The sequence below is a fragment of the Pteropus medius genome, unplaced genomic scaffold (assembly GCF_902729225.1).
Source record: "Pteropus medius unplaced genomic scaffold, Ma_sr-lr_union100, whole genome shotgun sequence".
Lineage (NCBI taxonomy): Eukaryota > Metazoa > Chordata > Mammalia > Chiroptera > Pteropodidae > Pteropus > Pteropus medius.
Window position 1 is genome coordinate 34,632 of NW_024352747.1, and position 24,738 is coordinate 59,369.

Sequence of the window (24,738 nt, forward strand, 5' to 3'; positions counted from 1 at the left end):
TTGACCGTTCAATACTATCTTGCTCTAGCACTTCTTTTCTTAATATTTAAACTTATAATATCCTGTTCTTAGTAAGGGTTGAACTCCTCTGCTTCTACTCATTTGCTAGTCACCTTATTTTTAATTACATATTTTTTTTTTTTTGTCATTTTGTTTTAGGTGAGCTGACTCCTTTCAGTATTTTCTGTAATGCAGGTATTATACTGGAGAATTCCCTCAATATTTGTATGTCAGCAAATCTCTTTACTTCTCCTTCATATCTAAAGAGGAGCTTAGCTGCATACATTATGCTTGGCTGGTAGTTCCTTTCATTTAATAGTTTGAATATTTGATTTCACTCCTTACTTTCTTGTAGGGTTTGTGCTAGATGTCCAAAGATAATCTAATGGGTTTTTTCTTTATAGGTTAACATTTTCTTTTCATTCGGTGCCTAAGAACTCTGCCTTTGTTGTTGATTTTTGATAATTTTAATACAATGTTTCTTGGATAAGACCTTGTTGGGTTGAGATAATTGGGTGTTCAGTTGACTTCTTGAATTCCAAGCTCCAGCTCATTCCTTAGATGTGAGAAATTCTCATCAACATTTGTCCAAAAATGCTTTCTACTCTCTGCTCCTTTTCTTTGCTTTCAGTAATGCCCATTATTCTTATGCTTCCTTTCCTGATGGTGTCAGTTCTTGTATTTCTTGTTCATGATTTTTTATTCTTTGGTTTAGCTTTCTTCCTTTTGATTTATTTCTCAATTTCTGTGTTGCTATAACTGATCCTTTCCTACATTTGGTCTACTCTATTTCCTAAGCTTGCTATTTCATTTTTCGTCTCTTGCAGTGTGTTCTTTATTTCCAGAAGTTCTATTTGGTTCTTTTAGAGAGTTTCAGTCTCTTTGCTAAAGAACTCATTCTGCTCATCTAGTTGTTTTTTCAATTCCTGAAACTGTTGATTGAATCATTTTAGATCTCATTGAGTTTTGTTAGAAGTACCATCCTGAATTCTCAGTCATTTAAGTCACATATTTCTATGTCTGTAAGTTTATTTTCTGGAGATTTCTCTCTTTCTCTTTTTTTTTCTATGCTGCTTGTCACCTTGGTTGTTCATGGTGTTTAATGGACTATTTCTCCATTTGGGCATCAATGGAAGTGTATTTTTTTTTTTAAAGAAAGATTTATTATATAAAGGTCTCTCTTCAGCCTGTTGCAAAGAAGGCATTTTTCTTTTGGTTTTCTGTGAGTGGAGTCTGAGCTTCTTGGACCCCTTCTTTATATAAAGTCTCAATAATGCCTTTTTTTCTTATGGATATTCAATCATGCTCACTACCCTCAGCTTCAGTTCCTGTCAGTGTTGGTAATAGTTTTAGTAGCATTTGCTTAGACTCTCTTGGGGCTCTAAAGTGTTCCATCTCAGAGAATATGGCTGTGGGACCTTATGGGTTAGTGGAAACGGGCTGCGGCACAGCTTTGGTTTTGCAACAGCCATCACTTAAAATCAACTTTTGTTTCTCTGCCATCCTTGCTTCTCTGCCATCTCCACTTCTCTTCATTCTGCTCTGGTGCCTGGGCACTGCCTCTGGTGGCCTGGAACTCACAGCTCTCTCAGGCAAGGCTGCTAAGGGAACTTGCCGTTACTTCTCTCATCCCCACTCCTCTTATGGAAGCTCCAGGTGTTAGAGTCAGCATCTTTGTTTCTTCCAGTCCACTGCCCAACAGTCAGGGTTCTTACCTATTGTAGCTCTTACATGCGGATCCCGTGCTCAGATGTGCTGGTGTGCAGTTTGGCTGTTTTTTGTTGAGTTTTATATGTTCAGTTTCTTGTTGTTTCAAGGAGAAAGATCTGAGGATGTCTCTCACTCTTTTTTCTTTTTTAATTTTATTTATTTATTTTTTTGTGCGGTCATTCTAATAGGTAACAGATGATATCTCATTGTGGCTCTACCTTTCATTTCTCTGAATGATTAGTGGTACTGATTGTCCTTTTATATGCTTCTTGGCCATTTGTATAGCTTCACTGGAGAAATGTCTATTCAAATCCTTTTGCCTTGGTATCAGGCTGCCATAATGAAATATCACAGATTGACTGGCTTAAACCACAGAAATTGGTATTCTCACAGGTCTGGAGCTTGGAAGTCTAAGATCAGGGTGTTATCCTGGTTAAATTATTTTCCTGGCTAATGGGCAGTCTCCCTCTCACTGTGAGCTCACACAGCCTCTTTTTTGCTTGTGCATCTTTCTGGAGAGAAAGAAAGGGAGACATTTCTCTCTTTAATAAGTGCACTAATGTCATCCTAAGAGCCACATTTTCATGAACTCCTCTAACCCTAATTACCTCCCAAAGGACCCATCTCTCTATATATGTTCATGTTGGAGATTACAGTTTCAGTATATTAATTGGGTGGTGGTGGTGGTGGACATAATCCGGTCATTAGCACTGAGATTTTAATTGGGTTGTTTTTTTTCTTTTTATCATTGACTTGTTGAACTTCTTTATATATTCTGGATACCAACTCTTACCAAATATATGTTTACCAAATATTTTCTCCAGTACCATAGATTGCCTTTCACTGTGTTGATTTTTCCTCTGCTACACAGACGTTTGTAAGTTTAATGTAAATCCATTTGTGTATATTTGATTTTTGTGATTTTGGTGCAATATCTAGGAAAGTATTTCCTGTTTGAAGCTTTCCCCCTTATTTGCCTCTAATAGTTTTATAGATTCAAAGTTTAACTTAGGTTTTTGGTCCATTTTGAGTTGATTTTTATATATGGTGTAAGATAAGGGATCTTCATTCTTTCACGAGTGGCTATTCTGTTTTCCCAGGACCCCTTGTGTAGTCTTCACATTCTTGGTGCAGATCATTTGACCGTATCCTCTAGAGTTGTTTTCTTTTCCAAGAATGTATGAGTGTGCCTTTATGCCAGTACCATGCTGTTTTATTCCTGCAGATTTGTAGTATGTTTTGAAATTAGAAAGTGTGAGACGTTCAGCTTTGTTGTTCTTTCTCTTTTGCTTTTCGTGGTTCTTTGGGAATCTGTATTAGGTTTAGGATGGCTTTTTCTATTTCTGCCAAAAAATTCCATTGGGATTTTGCCAGGGCTTACATTGGTGTCTTAAAGGGGGTGTCTATAAAAAGTAACTTCACATGGTGATCTGATCATACATTCCTTACTGGGCAGGTTACGGTAGGTAGAGGTGTCTGGACCTCATAACGTCTTTAGTAAAAGCTTTGTCTGTGCCGTAAGTAAACCCTGTTCATTGTTTCTGTGCATTTGGGTTAACACAGCTTTGAAATGTCTCTTTCGGACCCCTCAGATGCCAAACTATCCCCGAGAGAACACGTTATTCTACCAACTCTTCTTTGCACCTTCATGTAATCTTGCCGAAGTCCCTTCCTTAATTTCAAATACTTAAAAAGGCTGCAAACTGTCACTCTGAGAAGCATTTTTCTCAGTCTGTTGAGATCTTGATTCCAGGCATATTTTCTGTGTGGCTCAAGTAAATTTTTATAAAAGTTCTCTGCAGTTTGGACTTTCTTACCTCAACACATTGAATATTTATGTTGCTTTGGGTATCATAACAATATTAAGTGTAGTGATCCATGAGCATGGAATGCCCTTACTTATATCTCCTTTAATTTTTTATCAGTGTTTTGTCATTTTCAGTGTACAAGTCTCTCATGTTTATTACAATTACTTCATTCTTTTTGGTGCTATGATAAATGGGATTATTTTCCTAATTTCCCTTTTGGATTGTTCATTGTTTGTGCATAGAAATGCAACTGGTTTTTCAGTTAATTTTGTATCCTGCAAGTTGGCTGAATTTATTAATTAGTTCTAATATATACATATATATGTATATATTAGAACTACCCTCTCTCTATAATACCACAAAGAGAGAGAGGTAGAGAGAGAGAGAGAGAGAGAGAGAGAGAGAGAGAAAGAGAGAGAGAGGGTGTCTGTGGAATCTTTAGGATGTTCTATACATAAGACTATGTTATCTGTAAATAGACATAATTTTACTTCTTGTTTTCCAAAATAACTGCTACTTTATTTCCTATTCTTGTCTAATGCTTCCAGTATGTGTTTGCTGTGTCTTTTCCTGATGCTGAGAGCCCAAAGAAAGAGGCCAACAACTGCATCATTATATCAAGAGATTATTAAGGGAACTTACATATGAGGTGTGTCTTAGGTATAGACAGGACAAAATGAGTATCCTCCATGCCATAAGTCAGGTGCTAAGGAGTTATACTGAATATGGCAACATGAATTGGAGTACAGGGTGTGACCAAAGATAATAGGGAAATGCCTCATATGCTTTCCTGGGGAAGGGCAGTGGTCTGTTCCAGAAACCAGCATGGGATTGGGTGTCTGTGAGACACATTCTGGAGATTTAAGGGAATCAATCTCTGTTCTGACTTGATGGAGCCAGATCTAATTCAAGGGGCCCCCAGTGGTCACATCATGGAACAGTTAGTCCTCCAAAATAGTGAATAAGAGTGGCTAGAATGGGCATCCTTGTCTTGTTCTTGACCTTAGAGAAAACACTTTCAGAGTCTCAGTGACAATGACGTTTGAGAAAGACTTCTCATATGCGACATTTTTTATATCAAAGTAGGTTCCTCCTATATCTAATTGTCATAAAAGGCCAACTTATTTCTTAACTAAATGTATTAGATACCCTAGGAACATAGGATAAAGAATAGATGAGGCTTTGCCTATTTTTCTTAACATTTAATTAAAATTAGTTGATGCCTTGAATAGAAGAAAGGTCCTTAATGAATCTTCAGAAATAATTTTTTAATGACCCATGGGTTGTTCTTATACTTGAGATTCTCTGAGGCAAAAATATGTATCCCTAATAAGATTTTGAAAACATTTACCAACCAAAACACTGATTTCTATTCACCTTTTTGTCAGAACTTCTTGGGTGGCCTTGAGTAGAACAGAGTAAGCACCAGAATGTGAGTGTTTCCCAAATCCTGTCAATAGTGAAATCTTCCTCATAGATGCAAAATCAGGGAAGATGAGAAAAATGCAGACTACCCTTTCATGATCTCTCCAACACAGTGACTGCTTTAACCAGTTTAATATTTAATACAACAACAATAAGAGCTACCATTTGTTTTATTTTCACCGTATTTCCCACTCTAAAGAATTTTACATGCATAAACTTGCTCACAAGATAGATACTTTAACCATCACCGTTTAGAGATGAGGAAATTGAGGTGTCAGAGGCATAAAAAGTTAGATTCCCTGTCTGAGATTATAGCATCAGTAGCAGTGTGGTTGAGTCCATAGTTTTTTAACAAAGCCACATACAAATCACCGAAACTCTCATAATTTTATAATATCTACCCTATCTTACCCACACACATTTACACTATTTGTCTGACAGATGATCTCAACCTCAGTTCTTTTCTGCTATGCTAAAGAGAAAGCTGCACAAGACCTTCTGACTAGGTGGATCTTACTGATATACAGGCAGTTTATACAGTGAGTGGACCCAGATGAAGGAGCATATGGGACTTTAGCCACAGGACCTGTTGCTCTAAGAAAAGGAAGGATTTCCCATTCTTGAAGAGCTGTAAGGTTGATGACTGAGACACCACAGATGATAAAAGACTCAAGGACTTCACATCAGTCACGTGCTAAGAACTCACGTCTCTGGAACTGATTTCAAATGCTCGTACCTGTGGGAGGAAGTAAGAGCGTCTTTCACTGAGCTCCATTTGGACATCTCTCGTGTGGTTGGAATCATTTGTTTAGCAGTCTACCCTGCACTGCGAGCTCTTTGAGAGGGTACTTCACACCTGATCTTTGTCATAAGTCCCAGGCAATTTTCAGGGCTCTTAAAGATGCCCTGAATGTTTTCAGAATTAATGATTTCACCAGTAGAAATTAAACCAGAAGTTAGAGGGTCAATAACTGCTGACAATAGTATCTGTGAGTCAGGTATGGGGATGGCTGAGGGGATAAATGTATAATTTGACTGTAATCTTACATTGATACTCTGTTTAATAGCTCACAGAACACTTTGGTCAACATTATTATGTGTCATGTTCACTATGACAATGGTATAGAATCAGTATGCTGAGGACTGGAAAACTAAAGAGAATTAGCTACTGTATGACCTTATTCAGATAGAGTGATAGAATCAGTCTATTCTTTCCAAGGTATAGTAATATGCAAATTTTAGCATCGTTTTCTATATTGTCTACATATGTTTCTGCCACCCATTTATTTGTTCTATTTCCTGGACCTTCGCTCTTACTCTTACAGAGAAAGTGGAAAGGAAAGAGCCTTAGGGCACGGCTTGTAGTGTCTACCTACATAGGTCCTTTCTTTTCCCTACGCACTTCATACTCCCCAGGTACTTGCAAGTGTTGTTGAAGTAGTGACTAAAGTCATGCTTGTGAAAACACATCAAGAATATAAGAGTCTAATGTGAAAGGTACTGGCCAGGTTTTGATGATAGATCACATCTCCTCACACACCACAGCACACACTCGGGGAAGAAGCCCTTTGTTTGCATGGAGTGTTGGTGCAGCTTTACACAGAAGTCACATCTCAGCAGACACCAGAGGGCACGCACAGGGAAGAAGTGACTCATTAGCAATAAATTACATCTTGACAGCTCCAGGACAAATATAGCCTCTACAGCCTTGATATCCCAGTTCTGTGTGTGCGTGTGTGTGTGGGGGAGGTGTTCAGAGAGGGCCTCCTGACTCCTTAACCTCTGCAAAAGTGAATGAGTGAAAAAGTAACTGGCTAACAATTCCTCCACTTTCTTGACAAGAGACGAGTTAGACAAGTCATGTTTACTTGCTAGAGGGATATCACCACCAATCTCTATGATATTATTTTGCCTCTTGCTCTTCTAAATTTAGTCTCCATACAACTCTGAAGCCCACAAACCTCAGAACCCCCTTATCAGTGAAAACAAAGGGATCCAGGAGGGCCACAGAGAACTTCTACCTTCATCCATAGAATCTCAGCCCCTGGAAAAGGGTAAGCCTGGAGTCAAACTAGTTAGGGTACTACCCAGGTTGAGAAGTCTAAGATTTGAGAAAGACTTTTCAGGGATAGGAATTCCCTGAACTGCTGGCAAGCATAGATTTTTCTGCCAGTAGGCACCCCATCCTCCTTGCTCTGCTTCTCTTGGCTCCTCTCCTGGTTTCCTCCAAGTTAGAGCCTGGGCGGGAGATGAGCATTTATGTGAACGTGTGCCTGGCTCAGTCTGGGCCCCTGGTCTCCTCACTCTCCATGCTGTTCCTTCACTGTCAGCATCTCATGGTGCACAGCACGTGGACTCCAGATGGACCCACGGGGGTTTGACTCTCAGCTCTGCCCTCGCCACTTGTTTGACCTGTGGTAAGATACTCTACGTCTCTGTGTCTGTGTTCTAATCTATGACATGGGAATTATAATTAGCCTTTTGGTCTGATGGTCAAAGTGGAGTCAGCACAGGCAGAATCCAGCACAGACGATGGGTGAGAACCCAGGCGTCTTCCTCAAAAGCTTCCAGTGCCCACGTATTTCAGGTTTTCAGTGCTGGACAAATGGACATAGAGGGAGGGTAGGAGCCTTGGAGCCTAGACGTTCAGAGAATGCACAGACACACTGCTTTCTCTGCATAGACTCGGCTTCTGTGAAAAGGAATTGTGAGGCCAGGGAGGCAAGCCGCACGCATGTACGGCTTCCCACTGAGCCCAGGCCACTGCCCTTCCCACTGAGCCTGGGCTGACTTAGAACCTCCTTCCCCAAAAGGCTGTACTAAGAGTTACCTGTGAGACAGGACCTCACCTGCTCCTCCTATGAGCTGTCTTTGGGATCAACCATAGTGAGTCTCTGAGCCCCTGCATGGCCTCATCTGCACAGGTGTTCACAAAGTCCCCTACACAGTAGATTCTGTAATGAACTTTCTTGTACTTGGGCCCTGAGAGGTTTATTGCAGCCCTGTCAATATCCTGACATTTTAGTTATTGCATCTTTAAACTTACCTGTGTTAGGCTAAGTCCGATGGGACACTGGACATGCTATGAGCAGAGCAGCCATGCACAGTGATGGACAGTCTTGGCCTCCCCCTCACAGATATTATCCACAATGGCTCGGAAGCACAGAATCCATATGCCCACTCTTAACCAGCCCTCTGCCACACCACAAGTATGGAGAAGGTTCAGAGTGAAGCCTGCAGGCCACACAGGCCCAGATGACTTGGCTGGTCTAAAAGGGCTCTAATCTAGGACTAAATATTCAGTGCTCACTGAGCTTAAATGGAGCCCAGAGAACAGGTCTGGGTTCCATGGTCTGGCCCTACCCAGCCAGGGGGAGTAATGACAGATGACCAGCTGTATGTCTAGTGCCTAGGAACCTGAGCAGATTACTACCAGGCTAAATGAGTCAGGTCCTTGGTCTAGAATCCAGGGACATGCTCAAGGCGGTGAACCTTGGGTTCAAATCCAAAGTGACCTTTTATTTCAGTCCTGTGAATGTGACCTGGGACTTTCTGTGTCCATCCTCCAAATCATAGGCAACAGTGACACCCACCTCAGGAGCTGCAGTGCAGGTTAAAGAGGGCTGTCTGGTCCTGTCAGTGTTCTCCCGACAGTGATTTGCATCGGCGGGCCAGGAGGGAATGCACGGCCAGTCCTCACAGCCGGGCAGCACTGGGCATGACCACTCCTCACAGCCAATGTGTCTGAGGATCAATTTCACCCACTGATGTGCCAACAGCCCCTGAGTCACAACTACAACAAGAGGGCACACACAACCCACATAAGGGACCCTCCTGAGGCACCCGGTTCAGGTGACCAGAGTGACAGCCCCACTGGGCCACACTGGACAACTACTATATAACGTCACTCTGCCAAGATGGGGAGACATAGCAGCCCTACCTAATACATAGAAACAAACACAGGGAGGCAGCTTAAATGAAGAGACAAAGACACTTCTTCCAAATGAATGAACAGAACACAGCTCCAGAAGTAGAACTAAATAAAAAGGGGACAAGCATTCTACCAGATGCAGATTTCAATACACTGGTTATAAGGATGCTCAACACACGTAGAGGAAGAGTAGGTGATCTCAGAGAAAATGTCAGTAGAGTGATGGCAAGCATAAGAAAAGACATAGAAACCATAAGAAAAGAACCAGTCTAATATGAAGAATACAATAACTGAAATGAAAAATATGCCAGAGGACATAAAGAGCAGAGCAGATGAAACAGAGGATTGAATCAAAGATTTGGAAGATAAGGTAGTAGAAACCACCAATCAAAACAGTAAAAAGAGAAAAAAAAGAATGCAAAAAATGATAGTTTAAAGAGCCTCTGGGTCAACATCAAGCATACTAACTTTCACGTCACAGGGTTACTAGGAGGAGAAGAGAGGGATCAAAGAATTGAAAACCTATTTGAAGAAATAATGACTGAAAACTCATGTAACCTAGTAGAAGAAATAAACATACAAAACCAGGAACCCTCCTAGTTTTGTTGTTGACTTTAAAAAAACTTTCATTCTACACTCTTTCGTCTTCATGTTCAAGGAGGAGTTGATATAGTTTTTCTCCTGGTTGCTCCATACTCTGCTATGTATGAGGAGAGACACTAACGTGTCTCAAACAATGTAAAAAGTCTACTCTCTTTTGCTGAAAATTTTTTTGGTTTTACTATGGCGTGGCCTGATGGCCTACTGCACTGTGAATCAGGCAAATGTTGGCATCAGAAAATAAGTTAGAATGTGTTTCTTCCCTTTCAATTTTTTGGAATACTTTGAGGAAAAAAAAAAGGTGTGAGATCTTATTTGAATGCTATATAAAATTCACCTGTAAAGCCACCTGATCTAGGTCTTTGTTTTTTGAAAGTCTTTTGATTTCAGATTCAATTTCATTAGTAGTTATTTGTCTGGTTAATTTTTTTTTGTTTTTACTAATTCTTTCTTTGAAAGTTGCATGTTTCTAAGTAATTTATTATTTATTTGAGATTGTCCGAATTTGTTGACATATAATTGTCCATAGTACTGTTTTTGTAATCTTTTGTGTTTCTGTAGAGGCAGTTGTCACTTCTCCTCTTTCATTTCTAATTTTATTTATTTGGGTCGTCTCCTTGATTCTGACTAAATTCTTATAAATTTAATTTATCTTTTCAAAGAGCAGGCTCCTGTTTGTTTGTTTGTTTGTTTTATAAGCAGCACTTATCTTTTCTATTGACTTTTAGATGCTCATTTGTTTATTTCCATACTGATCTTTATATTCTTTTCATTCTAATCACTTTGGCTTTTTTATTCCCTTCAATTAATTTAGGTGTAAGGTTACACTGTATGTTTGAATTTTTTTGAGGGAGGCTTGCATTGTTATAAATTGTCCTCTCTAAACTGCCTTGGACCATAAATTTTGAACTGTTATGTTTTCGTCTTTTTTTGTTTCAAGATGTATTATGATTTTTTTCTGGATCTCATTGTTAACTCATTCATTATATAACAGTAGATTATTTGGTTTCCATGCACTTGTGTGTTTTCTAAGTTACTCTTTGTAACTGATGACTAGTTTCTTGCTAATGTTCCTGGAGAAGAATCTTGATATGATTTCAACCTTATGCTTCTTGAAACTTATTTTTTGGTATAAGATGTCTATCTTGGATATGTTCTGTGTGCCCTTAAAAAGAATGCTTTTTTTTTTTTAGTAAAATGTTCTGAAGAGAACAATTAAGTCTGTTTGGATAAAGCATCATTTAATGCCACTGTTTTCCTTGTGGATTTTGTGTCTTGGTGATACATTCACTGATGTCAATGGGGTTCTAAAGTCTTCTATTATTATTGTTTAATTGTTGATCTCCTGCTTTATGTCTAGCAATATTTGCTTTATGTATGTAGGTGCTTCTGATTAGGTATGTACATACTTTCAAGAGTTAAAGTCTCTGGTTGAATATACCCCTTTATCAATATGAAGTTTCTTTTTCTTTTTTCTTTTTTGTCTATTGTGATAGTGTTTGTATTAAAGTTTATTTTATCTGATACAGGTATTGCTACTCCAGTTTATTTTTATTTTTTATATTTTTTCCATTATACTTTTTTCCATTTCTTTAATTATTCTCTCTGTGTATCTATTGATCTAAAATGGGTCATTTGTAGGCAGCATATATATATATATTTTAATCCTTTCAGTCACACTATGTGTTTTTATTTGAGCGTTTAGATTTTTTAAGTTTCAAGTAATTATTGATAGCTTTGTAGCTTTACTCTGATTATTATTTGTAGTTCTCTGTTTTTTTTTTCTTATTCTTTTGTTCTTTTCTCTTGTATGTTGTGACACTCTATAGTGCTTTGTTTGGATTCCTTTCTCTTTATTTCTTGAATTTCTCGTACAGATTATTGGTTTATAATTTCCATGTGCTCCACTATATCAATATATCTTTATAGCAATCTGTCTTAAGTTGATGATCATTTATGTTTCAACACATTTAAAAATTTTTCAATGTTTAGTCATTCCTTGTTCAAGTTTAGTTTTTACCTAACTCGTATGCTTTCTTTTAATTTAACATTGTCATTACATGTGGTCTTCCTACTTTTGTCCTTTCACTTTTGTAGTAGGTTTATACTTTGTTCTTCCTATTTTTTACTATTACCTGTTTTAGTAAGAATTTTTTTCTTATATTCTTTTTAATATTTTTGTTATTTTGTTTATATATTATTTATATATTTTATTTTATTTATATATTTTATTTATATATTTTTAGTTCTTTTTTATGGTGACATTGCTTAATGAAACCCAGTAATTTGCAAATGTACAATTTAATAGTAAGGCATACATAAACTGCATTCTGTGTTCACCTCCCATAGATTTCTTTCTGTCACTACAAATTTGACCACTTTTACCTCAAAACCTCTCTCCTCCTCCTTTCCCCCTCCTCTTATAACCACTAGTCCATTGTCCATGTCCATGAGTCTCTGCTTATTTGTCCTGTTCATTTGTTTCTTTTAGATTTATATCCCACATAAAAGTGATGTCATGTGCTTTTCACATTATTCTGTCTGGGTTATTTCGTTTAACATGATTATCTTGAGGTCCATCCACGTTTTTGTGGATGGCAGTATTTCATCTCTTCTTATGGCTGAGTCATATTCCATTGTATATATGTACCACAGCTTCTTTAGCCAAATCATCTATCATAGGACGCTTCAGTTGCTTCCATGTCCTGACCACCATTAATAATGCTGCTAGAACAGCAATGTGCAAATATCTTTTTGGATATGAGTTTTCAAGTCTTTGGGGTCAACACCCAGTAGAGAGATTGATGGATTATTTGGTAGGTTGATTTTTCATTTTTTGAGGAAACTCCGTACTGTTTTTCATAGTGGCTGTAGCAATTTGAAGTCCCACCAGCAGTGTGTGAAGGTATCTTTTTCTCCATATCTTCTCCAACATTTGTTATTACTTATCCTGTTGATTATAGCTGTTCCAACAGGTAGAAAATAGTATCTCATTTTGGTTTTGATTCACATTTTGTTGTAGCTAAGCTTTGATTGCTGCTAGTACATCAATAGATGGGATTGACTCTTGCGCTGACTGGCTATGGAGATTGGCTATACCCACAGGGTATCAGCTGCTATGTGGAGGCTGACCTCATGAAGTGGGATTCTCCCCAGCAGACTCATGTAGCTGTTGAGACCACTCTTTAGGTGTGCCACATATGGGGCTAGTCAGATGGTGCTTTGTTGTGATCTGACTCCAGCCTCTGGGTGTGCTGGTTCTGAGGCTTTGTGGGAGGAGCTTTCATATAGGTCAAGTTCAGCTACTGCCTTTGATTGTTGAGACTTCCTGATAGGGGCTACAAAGTGATCTATGAATGGATGTTCATTCATAGATGATCTGTGCTGGATCTGGAAACAAGTAGGACAGAGCATGATGTGAGCCAAGGTCAGTTACCTGCAGTACTGGCCTTAGCATGGCTTAGCAAAAGGACCAGAGCACCTCAAGCCCTGAGGTTATCTGACAGTTTCCCATAAGTTTCCTCAACTCTAAGACCCTTTGGTTGGTACCAGAGTTAGGTAAGGTGAGAACTCAGAGAGTCACTAGGATGAAGCATGAATATTTTACCCAGCCAATGCAATAGAGAGAGATGAAACTATAAGGCCAGTGAAGAAACTTCGTTCTTGCAAAAGTCAAAGGTCACAGTGAGGCCAGTCACCATTCTCTTCAGGCCCACAGACCACAGCAATCCACCCAAGAGGCTGCAGTTCAGACAAACACCTGTGGCCCACCTTCAAAAGTCTCCTATATAATCTGCAGTCCACTCACAGGCACTATGAGTTTAGGGCTGCTGCCCTCCCTCAGTGTGCAGCCCAGAGAAAGAGCAGGGTGAGGGTGGCTGCCTGGAAATGGGCCTGTCCTGGGCAATTTGTGGGTTGGATGGGTGGGGTTTGGTAAGACATAAGGTAAAGTGCTCTGATCTCACTAGTCTAATGATGCATCAGAATTGGTTATGTTGCAGGGGATTTAACACAGGCAAGATGGTACCCATCCATAGACTGCCCTGGAGTAAGGCTCAAGAAAATTACAATGGCAGCTGTCCCTCCTCCCCTCCCTCTGATGCCACACAACTCAGTCCCTCTCTATGTGTCTCTTGTGCCTCCCAAGCTGCTGACCCTTTTGTTGGAGCCTAGGGCAAGTGTCTGTGAACAAGTGGGTCTGTGCATAGGCCCTTTGATGGGGAACATCTAGGTTTTCAGCTTTTTTTTTTTTCCATTTCACCTAGATGGCCAGAATCACCACTGATTTTTATAGTTAAATTTTATGGGAATTACTACTTCTGGGACTTGAACCCTTGGCTGGGGAGCCCCTATGTGGGGCTTGGGTCCCTTGTTCCTCAGCCATAAGAAAACATGAAATACTGCCATTTGTGACAAAATCAGTAGATCTTGAGATTATTATGCTAAGTGAACTAAGTCAGCTAGAAAAACTTGAGAACCATATGATTTCATTTATGTGTGGGATACAAATCTGAAAGCAACAAATGAATGAGAGAAACAGATTGATGGACATGGACAACAATTTAGTGGTTACCACAGGGAAAGGAAGTTGGGGAGAACTAGACAGGGGTAGTGAGGGTCAAATATATGGTGACAGAAGGAGATTAAACTTTGAGTGGTAAACACACAATACAGTATACATATGACATATTATTGCATTATACACTTGAAACTGATATAATTTTATTAACCAATGTTGCCACGATAAATTTAATTAAAAAAATAGTATTTTAAACAAGTGGCTCAATGTATATATAAAGAAAACATTTAAGACAATTTTAAATGGGATATGTTTAAGAGATACGAGAGGAAGTAACATTTTATGCTTGACTTAGTATAAGGAAACATGAAAACTAGTATATTGTGTTCAGTTATATACATGTGATATATAAATCAAACAGCAAAAAAGGATGTAAAGAAATATACTTAAAAACAAAACTACAGATATATCAAAATAGAATAAAAAGTATTGCAGTATCTAAGGAACAAAAAGAACAAACTAAGCAAAAATAGACTCACAAATATAGTGAACAATTTGATGTCGGACAGAGGGGAGGGGAATTTGGGAAGCTCAGAAATGGGGTGAAGCATTAAAGAAGTACAAATTAGTAGTTGATCGATGGTCATGGGGATGGGGAGCATGACAGAAGGAATGTAGTCAGCATTAATATGATGGCTAGGTGGAGAGTCTGGAAAGGGAGGGAGGAACTGGAAGGATCATTTTGTGAACCATATAAATGTCTAACCAATGTCCTGTATACTTGAAACTAATTTAAATAAAGAAATTTATTTTTTTAAAAAAAGCAAAAAAGAAAAAAATGTGTTGTAGTAACCATAGGAAGGCAGAGGGAAAAACAAACAAAAGAATCTACAAGGAAAAAAAAGGTAATAAAATAACATATAAATGCTAATATCTCATAATATTTCTGAGAGTCAAGGATCTTGGAGTGGCTTAAGTACATGGTCCTGACTAGGTTTGTTATGAGGTTGCAGCCATCTGAGGGCCTCATTGGCTATGGAAAGTCTGCTGCTAAGCTTCCTGTGTGCCTACTGACAGGAGGTTTGTGTCACACCACGTGGATCTCTCCACTGGGCAAAAGTAGTGATTTAAAAGAAAGCCAAACATGAAAGCCATAACTTTTTCAAAACTTTGTTTCAGAAATTATGTAGTGTCACTCTTTCGTATACTCTGAGTCATGTACAGTAACCCTGAAGTAATGTAAGAATGGGCCATACAATGGTATGAATACCAGGAAGCAAGAATTACTGGAAGCAATCTTGGCTGCCAACCACTTTATGCCAAGTGGCTTTCAGTGCTTTAAATCTTTACCTCATTTCCCCAAAATCTTACCTGAGTAGAACTCAAAATGCAGAATCTCATCTAAATAACACATAGGCATGGATGAGGTTTTTCAGGTGCAGTTCCTAACACATGGTTTGTCTTCATGACCTTTAAAACCAAATACACGATTTATTGTCTCCTTTCCCCACATTCAGCATACAGTGTTGATATTGCTGTTCAAAAAAGGAGAAAAGAGGAGTTACATAGCAATTCTGAATCCAGGTGGACAAATTTTAGAAGTTCCTTAGTTAATTTAAATCTGAGGCCTGGAAACGTGTCACCATGGCTCTTGGTTTTACTCAGTGGTATCTAATTTCAGTTTTCTGTTACCTTTTTTTTTTTGTTAAAATAAGATAACTGTGCTACAACTTTGTAGTATTCTCAGTACAATTTTGGGAGTCCAGATGTTTTTATTCACTTCGCTTCATTTTCTAGCTAGTGGTGATGTCTCTGTTTAATGTATACTTTTCAAAACTTTGTTAATGACATAAAAATCAAGTAAAACCAAGAATTCTATTTTACAATATGAAAGTTGGAGCCAAAAGGAAAAAAACACTCTTTTGAAATGTATCAGTCATGATCAGGCCATGATACAAACACCATAAGTAAGTGACTTAAGCAGCAGAATTTTATTTTTATCATTATTCTTGAAGTAAACTATTCAAGGTCATGGTCATGCCTATGGGGCGGGAGGTGTGGCTGAGTAGCGATCAGACACATGGTGGGCAGGCCATAGAGTTCTGAGCAAGGGACGAGGCACCCTTGCCTTGGCTGCAGAGAGAGTGCTCAAGAGGGACACGGAGAGAAATCGGCAGCTCCCGCACAAGGATGAGTGAGGCGCTGGCAGAAATCCCAGGGCTCAGACTCAAGGCTCGTATTCACAGGTGGAAATCCCAGTCGTGGAGGAAGTGGCTTGAGCAATGCCCAGGGAGATTTTCCAGCTTGCTGAGACAAGTCCGACTGCGTGCTTTGGAAGTAACGGCAGGGCAGCAGGGAGCAGGCTTAGTGTGGACGGAAGGTGACGTTCCGTGACTTCCCAGAGAGCACTGAGTGAGGGCCAGGCAGATCTTCTCAGTTTCCGGGTAGCGCTGATCAGCGGACCCAAGAGTATTTCCCGGCCTGCAAGGAGACAGCTGAGTGACGCTCACGGAGAATTCCTAGGTCTGCAGGAAGAGGGCCGAGTGCGGGATGAAACACAAAAATCATGGCATTTTCGGCCGGCGAGGAAAGCAATTGGAAGGGAAGTGTCCGCAGGTTCATGAGTGCAGGAGAAGAACTGAGTCAAGGCTGCCGGCACGGGCCTGAGTAATGGACAGAGGGGAAACCTTAGGGCTTTGCGGGAGTGGCTGAGTGCGCCCGGGCTAATATGGCAGGCTTACAGTTTCGAGCCCGAATGTGCAGTAAATAAATAAGTAAATAAACAGACATATTCATACACACATACATGCATACGTCCTTACATCCACACATGCTTACACACGTACATACATGCAGACACACGTAAAGTCCTTTCGCGCCAAGAGGAAGAAGCCTGAGGAATACGAAGGGAATGGTTCTGCACGATTCGATGCGGGGCGACGGAGAAGGAAGGACACACTACTCTTAAGGCTGCAGTGAGATGCTTGCGAGGGTTAGGAAGTCATTCCAGGACTGCAGGGATACGGCAAAGAAGGGAAACGACAAGAACTGCGTGGCCGCCTGAAGGCGGCCGAGAAAGGAAGAGTGTGAGACAACGGGGCGGCAGAGACAGGCCTGAGCAAAGCACAGAGAGACATCACAGAACTGCAGGCGGGGGCTTGAGGAAGGGCCAGGAAGAAAATTGCTGCCCTTCCAAAGATGAACTGAGCAAGGACAGCAGAGCAAAACAGGACTCCAGGCAGAGGGCTGACGAAGACAGCAGGGCCATCTTCAGGGCGACAGAAGAAAGGGCCCAATCTGGGACCAGAAATGATGGGCAGGCACCCGGCGAGAGGCTTGAAGAAATAAGGCCCAGGCAGAATGTCTCGAACTTCAGGCAGAGGGCAGAGGCAGGCACAGGGAGAACTCGCAGGACTGCTGGGAGAGGGCCTCGGGGGCGACCTGGAACAAAATCTTGGGCCGCGGGGGAACCACGGAGTAGGAAAGGAGGTGGCCACACCAGAGGCCCAGGAAGCGGGCTCAGGAAGGGGCTGGAGCCGACTTGCAGGTCTGCAGGGAAAAGGCGGAGTAAGGTTTAGGAAAGCATAGGGCGGCAGACAGAGGGATGCAAACGGGATAAAGTGGACGTTCTGGCCTCACACGCGGACAGCTGAGTCGAGGCTAAGAAAAATGCAGGACCGCCGAGAGAGGGTTGGGGAAGGGACGACGTCGATTCCCCACGGCTGCGTGGACAGGCCTGGGGACGCACGGACACGGGGACCACTTGCAGATCTGCAGGGACTGGGCTTCGTAAGGGAAAAGGTGGACATTTCGGGCCTGCCCTGACAGGGCTCAGTCGGGGCCAAGGAGACTCTCGGAGGCTGCGGTAAGAGGGCTGACAAAGAACAGGGAGAAAGTCCAGGGCTGCCTGGACGGGGCTGAGGAAGGCACAGGCAGCAGTTCCTGGGCCGAGGCAAGAGGGCTCGGTCAGCCTCCACGGCGAAATTGCACGGCTTGAGGGACAGGGCTGAGTCAGGACGGAGTCCAGGCAGGCACGCAGGAGCGATGAAGGAACACGGCAGAATTTGCGGGGCAGCTGGAAAAGAGCTGGCCAAGTGACAAGGACATCCTTGGAGGGCTGTCGAGAGAGGCCTTCGTCGTGTTCACAGACAAATCTCAGGATGCAGAAAGACGGCTGAGTGCGGGTTCAAGGAGAACATTGGGGCGTGCGGGGAGATGCCTTTGTCGGGAAACGGGGAGAGGTCTCCCGACCGCACGCAGAAGACGGTGTGTGAGGAAGGAGAAAGACGGGGAGCACGACGAGGGCTGACTGAAGGATCGCGGACAGGTGTTGGGGCTTCAGGGACATGGCTGAGTCAGCACGGGCAAAATGCCAGGGTTGCAGGTTCAGGGTCCAAGACGGAAGAAGGCAAATTGCAGGCCTTCACCAAGAGGGCCGCGGAACGTCCAAGTCGAATACGCGAGGATTCGCAGAGAGCGCCGAGCGAGGCCTAAGGAGAGATGATTCAGGCGTGCGCGGAGGGTGCCCAGTAGAAGACTCGTCTGGGAAATCGTCTGGGGATGCAGAGGGATGGCTGCCGAGGAGGCTAGGGTGCCATGTTACCGCTGCGGGCGCAGGGCCGAGGAAAGCCCAAGAGCCACGTGCGGGGTTTCAGAACGACCATCGGTCGGTTCAGGGGAGACGCTGCAGCGCAGCTGCACGACGACTGAGCAAGGGCGAAGGAGAACATTCAGCGTGGCGGGGAGACGGCTGGGCGAGTGGCAAGGAAGATATGTCAGGGCCCCGACAGTGGACGCAGTGAGAACGGGAAAGCAATTCCGGGGCTTCCGGGACAGGCCGACTGAGGGGCCAGGAAGAAGTGCGAGAGGGAAACGTGCGCTGCACGTGTGCTCAAGTGTATCTCTCTGCCTCGTGCACGAGAGATCCGCGTGATCGCCACCGGGAGGCCGAGCACTGTCCTCTACACAGATGGGTGCCGTCAGAGAGGGCCTGGCCCCTCTGCTCAGAACCCCCTTGGCAACGATTCTGAAAGAGGTCGCGGGCATTCGAAAGTGCGTTGCAAGGCCACTCGCTGACCAAGTGGAGAAAGAGTTTGCCAGGGAATTTCTTCTGGGCCTTTGGAGACTCCAAACAATGACTGACTATACTCTGACACAGGTGAGCGATCGGCTTTCGGTCCCGTCACCCCAGAAGCACTGTGCTGAAAAAGTTTGCAGGTAAACCGTTGGCTACGTACATAGCGCAGGCACGGGCAAAACATTGGCACCGTGCTCGACACCGTCTGCAGGAAGGAGTTGTGCGGCTAAGAGTCAACTTGGAAACACAAGTGCCTCCCAGTTCTCACAACATGATGCATCGAAAGGGAGGAAACGAGCTACGTGCGCGGCAGAGGGCGCCTGAGCTCCGCTCCGTGACGCAACTCTGAGACGCTGATCCTGCTGACGGAAGTCATTCGATAAATGAATTCCACATGGGGGTCACTTATGTGTGTCGACGAAGCGATGTTCTTGACACATTCCAAGCAAACAGAGTGTCAGGTCTTGGGCAACAGCTTTGCCAGCATTCGGGCACACCTGCCGTTACGGTACAGGATGGGCACGGGAGACTCTCACTGAGCAACAGAGATGAGAAAGAGTGGGCAAGGGACGTGCTAAAGACAAGGAGTGTAGCAACCCAGGGTAATGGCCATCCTCCTCAGAGCACCAACGCGATTTCGGGTGCTTCCATCGAATAGAGACGGGCCGCAGAAAAGTGGCCGGGATTGAGTCCCCTCCTAACCGGGGCAGTCAAGTGAAGGCGATGGGAGAAAGGAGGCAAGAGGAAACAGGCACCAGGACAGGGGGGGGGGACGACGACGACGAGGACGACGACGACACGCAGGAAACGTTTTGAGCTGGGACTTTGGTCATTAGCACAGGAATTCCACCGGGAACTCTGGAGGCTCCAGTTGCCTCTGGCCAGCGACCTTCCCCGTGGCCTCCAGCCTGGATCCCAAAGATAGCTTCTCGTCCGAAGGCCCGGGCCGCACAGGACTATGCCCAGGCCTCTTTGCCCAGGGCCTCGGGGCATCCCACGGACAAGTGGTCCGACGAGGGCGCCCACTAGCAGCAAAGCCTGGCGAACACCGAGACGCGCCAGAGCCCGAAGGCCTCCTTTGGGAAAGCAGCGGGAGCCAGGCGGAGGCCCGAGGCCACCGGCAGCTGGCCATCAGGGTGGGGGTGCAGGGCCGCACGCAGCGGGTGGGCGCAGGCCGACTCAGGGGGAAGGGCGCCGGGCGCCCCGCCTCCGGACCGCCCCTCACCGTCCGGCGGATTGGTCCGCAAGCGGGCCCGCAGACCGCAGGGGGCGCCCCGGCCCCCTCCCTGTGCCCCTTCGAGTCCCTAAAATGTCCACGCAGAATTTCGTCGGACGGTGGTCCCCCAGGGACTCTCTCTGTTGTCATTAGACAGATAGACTGCGTGCGGAAGGGTGAACTCTTGATGTTTACTTAAGTGTTGACTCACACGCCCTCCTAAGGTATAGGATTGTACTGTCTTTGGCTGAGACAACCAGCCTCTCAGGGTCAGGGTTCCAAGCCACATTCAGGAAACAGAGAGTGAAGTGTATGTTAGGACTGTGGGAACGAGACACAGGCATGTGGGAAGGCAGTGAAGATGGGACTTTGCCTTGAAGTGAGGTCAGCAGGTGAAGTGATAAATTGCCTGGGAGGACGATGCAAAGCCGGACTTGCTCATATCAGTATGGCTTCATGTGAAGTCCATTGTATTTCTAGCGTCTCATTTTAGGTCCAAGGGAGTAGAAGGGTGGGGGTTTGGGGGTAGGGCAGGGCGTTTCAATGGCCACGTTACTCACTCATGTGTTCTGTGTCCCACAATGAGCCAGTATTCCTATTTTTGGAGAGGCAGAGGCCTTTTACCCCACACCACACGTCAGGTAAACATTTCATCATGCATCATCCCAGGATTCTCTCTGAGTCATGTGCAAATCAGATCCTTCATAAGATTCTCCATCCCTGATGAACTGTCTGACATTCCTTAGGCTCCTTAGACTCCCCCTCACACTCAATAATTCAATGTCCAACAGCCTTTTACAGATTGAGGAAGCTTTGACCTCCATGTGCACGAATCCTAATCTCCCCTGCAAATAGCACTACAGGACATGGCAGCGGAAGACCTATAACCCATCCTGCACAGTTCCAGGCAGTTGAGAGGCCTTGACAGACAGGCTTGACTCACTCTGCCTGGCATCCCCACAGTGAGAATGTAACATGACTTTCCCACAGATGGATTTATATGTGGGAAGAACTCCTTGCAGCTCCCATGGCCAGCCCCTACAATGTATCTTAGGGTAAACGCAAATATTTTCCAGTTACCTTACAGGTCACAGCAAGTAGGCAAATTTCCGCAGGCCCTGCCGACTTCTGAACTGGCCTGGGTACATTTTTTCCTTGAAATTTTTACCCTTTGCATAATATTTATTTCAATTAAGTTTTTACATGAATAATTAAATATGTTATTGCCATTCATATATTATTAAATTCCTTTTCCAGTAAAATGTTTTGTGTCTTCTTAGGAGTCATAGGGGATTTTATACTAATTTTTGCGTGATTGTGTTGTGTTGCATACTACAGGGGTTATTTGGAATATTAAAATTTGAGTGAGGTATGTGCTCAAATTCCAAGATTTCATTTTTGTTGATGTTTGAAACTTTTATTTACTTTAAACAAATTTGATGTTTTTTTATGTTAAAAATTTAATAGAATCTTCTGAATTTTGAGAACATTTAATCAAAGTGTATGTTCACGTTACAAACAGAAAGCAGTCATTATTGACCTAGAGTGTCTTTATTAAAAGAATATCTAGAAGATCCAATCATGCATGAATTTGTTTTTGACTATATGTTACTTATGTCTCATGTTACACATTTTGAAAATACTAGCAATGCCTTTCATAGTCACTGGATTACAAAAGACTCTGAAGTACAATAATCATTACACAAGAAAATGACAGTGTGTTTGGCTGTTTTAGAAGTCCAGATGACTTGGGCTTTTCCATCCAAGGTATGAGGGCCTGGTTTATGGGATGACCAGCTTTTGCAGAGGTGGTTAATATCCAGGAGAAGTATGGCCTCACAATGGTAGCTAGGTCCTTCAGACTTGTGAGGCCTATTTGTCTCCAGCTGCCATTGCCAGATATTGGTCTGCACATAACAGCACTGCCTGGACTCACTGGCTCCTGTGAAGTCAAAGGGAGAATTTAGACTCAAGTCACTATCTCAATGTTTTACTTAATCCTAGACTTTGTAAAATGGGCAGTAAGAGAAAGTATTCTTGAGAGAGGGAGACTTCAAATAGGTATATTAAAAAAATCATCATTACCAAATAGATTCCTATCTAGGTAATATTACAAATAAAATCCTGAGAATTAGTCTATAAAGAGGTCATTCATAAAACAAAAATTAAAAAAGATTTTTATAGTGGATTCTGAGGAGCAAGAATTCAAGTTATAAGAGAGAGAATTCTATAAAATGCCTATTTGTTTGGAGAGCACCAAGACAGCTCTTAAGTGCGGTTAGAGAAGAGCTAATGTCAGATAAACCAGAGATTAGTAAAATCTATTTTTGAGAAAGTTTGTTCTGTATTTAAAAAAAATTATTCCTCACTGAGTGAGAATTTTGTTTCTTATAATTTATGAATGGGTAGTCTACACATCCATATATATATGGAGAATGTTATAGCTTCTATCAATTATAATTAGAAATTTTAAAACAGAGCTGCTCACCACATTTGTGACAGAGCCTTTGGCCTCAGTCATAAAGCAAACAGAAGAACTGCCTATATCAGGGTAAAGGTATGCACAGCTTGAAGCTCCTGTCACCTGCATCTGTAACATTTCTGGGTTCTCATCTGTCTGCCCTAAAACAACAGATGAAAAATAAAAGTCCCAAGAGACATTTGTTATATTAAAACACCAATTGTTGAAATAAGATTATGATCATAATTATAAATTATTGTCTAACTTTTTATGCTAAGAAGTTTTATTTTCTTATTACTACCATTTCCATCTTACTCCAAAAATTTGTCAATTCTAATACTCTCTCTCACTTTTTAAATGCTTCTCTTCATACTAAACAAGTCTATTTTTATTTGTAAAATTAAGAATTTCAATTCACATCCAGCTTAATTTCCTTAAATTAGTATAAATAAAACAAACCCAACCCTCTTTTCCTTTGTTCTAATGTTAGCATAGAGTTGGAATGCAAATTTCTTTTTTGTGAAACTTGATTATACACAAAAAAACTTCCTTGCATTATTTTTCATCTATAAAATCCTATAAAGTCATCATGAAAGCCATCATTTTACAAACCACAAATAAGTCTCATAGCATATCTCTGATTTGTACAAAATCTTAGAATTAGTAATGCAGAAAACTGTGATTAGAGTTCTTACTGGAATTGCAGTATCAAAAATATGGATGCTTTATATCACTAGTTTTAAAACTACTGCCCTAACAAGCAAGTAAGTACTGACCTGGTTTAAGAATTCGTGGCCCAGAAAGCCAGCATTCGGAGCTGTTCAGGTTTTTCATATGGCCCAAAGGTGCCAAGAGCTGAATGGGAGTCTGGACTTCTTGAAGGAGCAGCAATGCTAGATCATTTCTTGCTGCCCCACTCACCAACCGGAATCTTTCATGCAGTAGAATAGTAGATACCTTAACAACTCTCAGAGGTGCCCCAGGGTGCCTCAGGCCCAGTATTACAGCAGTGTCTTCAGGATTCCTGTGTGAGTAGTTAGAGAATAATTAGAATAGATTCACTAGGAAATATGAGCCAGTAAAAGCCACCATATAAGGCTTTCCGAAGTATTTTCTTAGCTACAATGCACAAAGTTCCTACTCTGCATCAGGGAAACCAGAAGTCTATGAATAAAGTCAAACACACAACCAATTTTTACAGAGGTATTATCTATCAGAGGTATCGATATTCAAATACACTAAGGGAAATTTCTTAGCCTGAATTAAAGATGTTAATTAAAGGGATAAGAGAGATGGTTCAGGTATAATATTAAGTGAATTTATCCAAAGAAATCTTCAGCAAAGTAATTTGGAGATACTGAATTCTGGTGTATTGGAAGAGACAAGATGCAAACTTACATATTCCTGACACAGTGGGCAGCAGTGAGAACCCAAGAGCTGCTAACAATAGAACCACTACAAATTTGACTGCCACAGCTAATGATCATGGCCTGCCAAGGCATGGCATACCGCAGAGAAATCCGATCTGCCAAAGCTGAGAAAAAAAACAGTAAAGATAAATTCATCAGAATTGTCATCCTTGATCCATCTTTCTGCATCCCCCTCACCCTGCCCCCTGCTCAGCTTTGCTGATACATAATTGACACGCAACATTCCATAAGATCAAGGTGTACAACAGGATAATTGATAAACATATATAATGCAAAATAACTACCTCAATAACTTTAGTGAATATATCCATCACCTCACCTCACCACACAAATGAAAACATTTATGATTCTACTCACTTAGCAACTCTGAATTATGCAGTAGAGTATTATTAACTATAGTTAATATGCTGTATAAGTGGTCCCCAAAATCATGCATATCAAAACTGGATGTTTGTACCCTTTGATCACAATCACCCACTTCCACCATCCACACCCATGCCCATCTTTAAAAGTCTTTTATTCATTCTAATTCTGCTAAACATATCAATGTTATTAAAATTG

At 42.1% G+C, this 24,738-nt stretch overlaps 1 protein-coding gene across 1 annotated transcript; it reads right to left on the reverse strand.

The window, feature by feature from the left end:
- Positions 1 to 21,821: 21,821 nt before the first annotated feature.
- On the reverse strand, positions 21,822 to 24,343 carry LOC120589524 (serine protease 52-like). Its single transcript, XM_039847024.1, has 4 exons — positions 24,146 to 24,343; positions 23,524 to 23,771; positions 22,775 to 22,908; positions 21,822 to 22,228 (listed from the first exon to the last, which is right to left on the reverse strand). The coding sequence occupies exons 1-4, from the start codon at positions 24,322 to 24,324 to the stop codon at positions 21,956 to 21,958; spliced, it is 834 nt and encodes a 277-aa protein (XP_039702958.1). The 5' UTR covers positions 24,325 to 24,343; the 3' UTR covers positions 21,822 to 21,955.
- Between the last annotated feature and the right edge of the window lie 395 nt (positions 24,344 to 24,738).

Coding starts and splice junctions, on each gene's coding strand:
- LOC120589524 (XM_039847024.1), bottom strand. CDS start 24,324: ATGACAATTCTGATGAATTTATCTTTACTGTTTTTTTTCTCAGCTTTG. Junction 23,772..24,145: donor GCCCACTGTGTCAGGAATAT/GTAAGTTTGCAT, acceptor CTACTCACACAG/GAATCCTGAAGACACTGCTG. Junction 22,909..23,523: donor GCCACGAATTCTTAAACCAG/GTCAGTACTTAC, acceptor CTGTTGTTTTAG/GGCAGACAGATGAGAACCCA.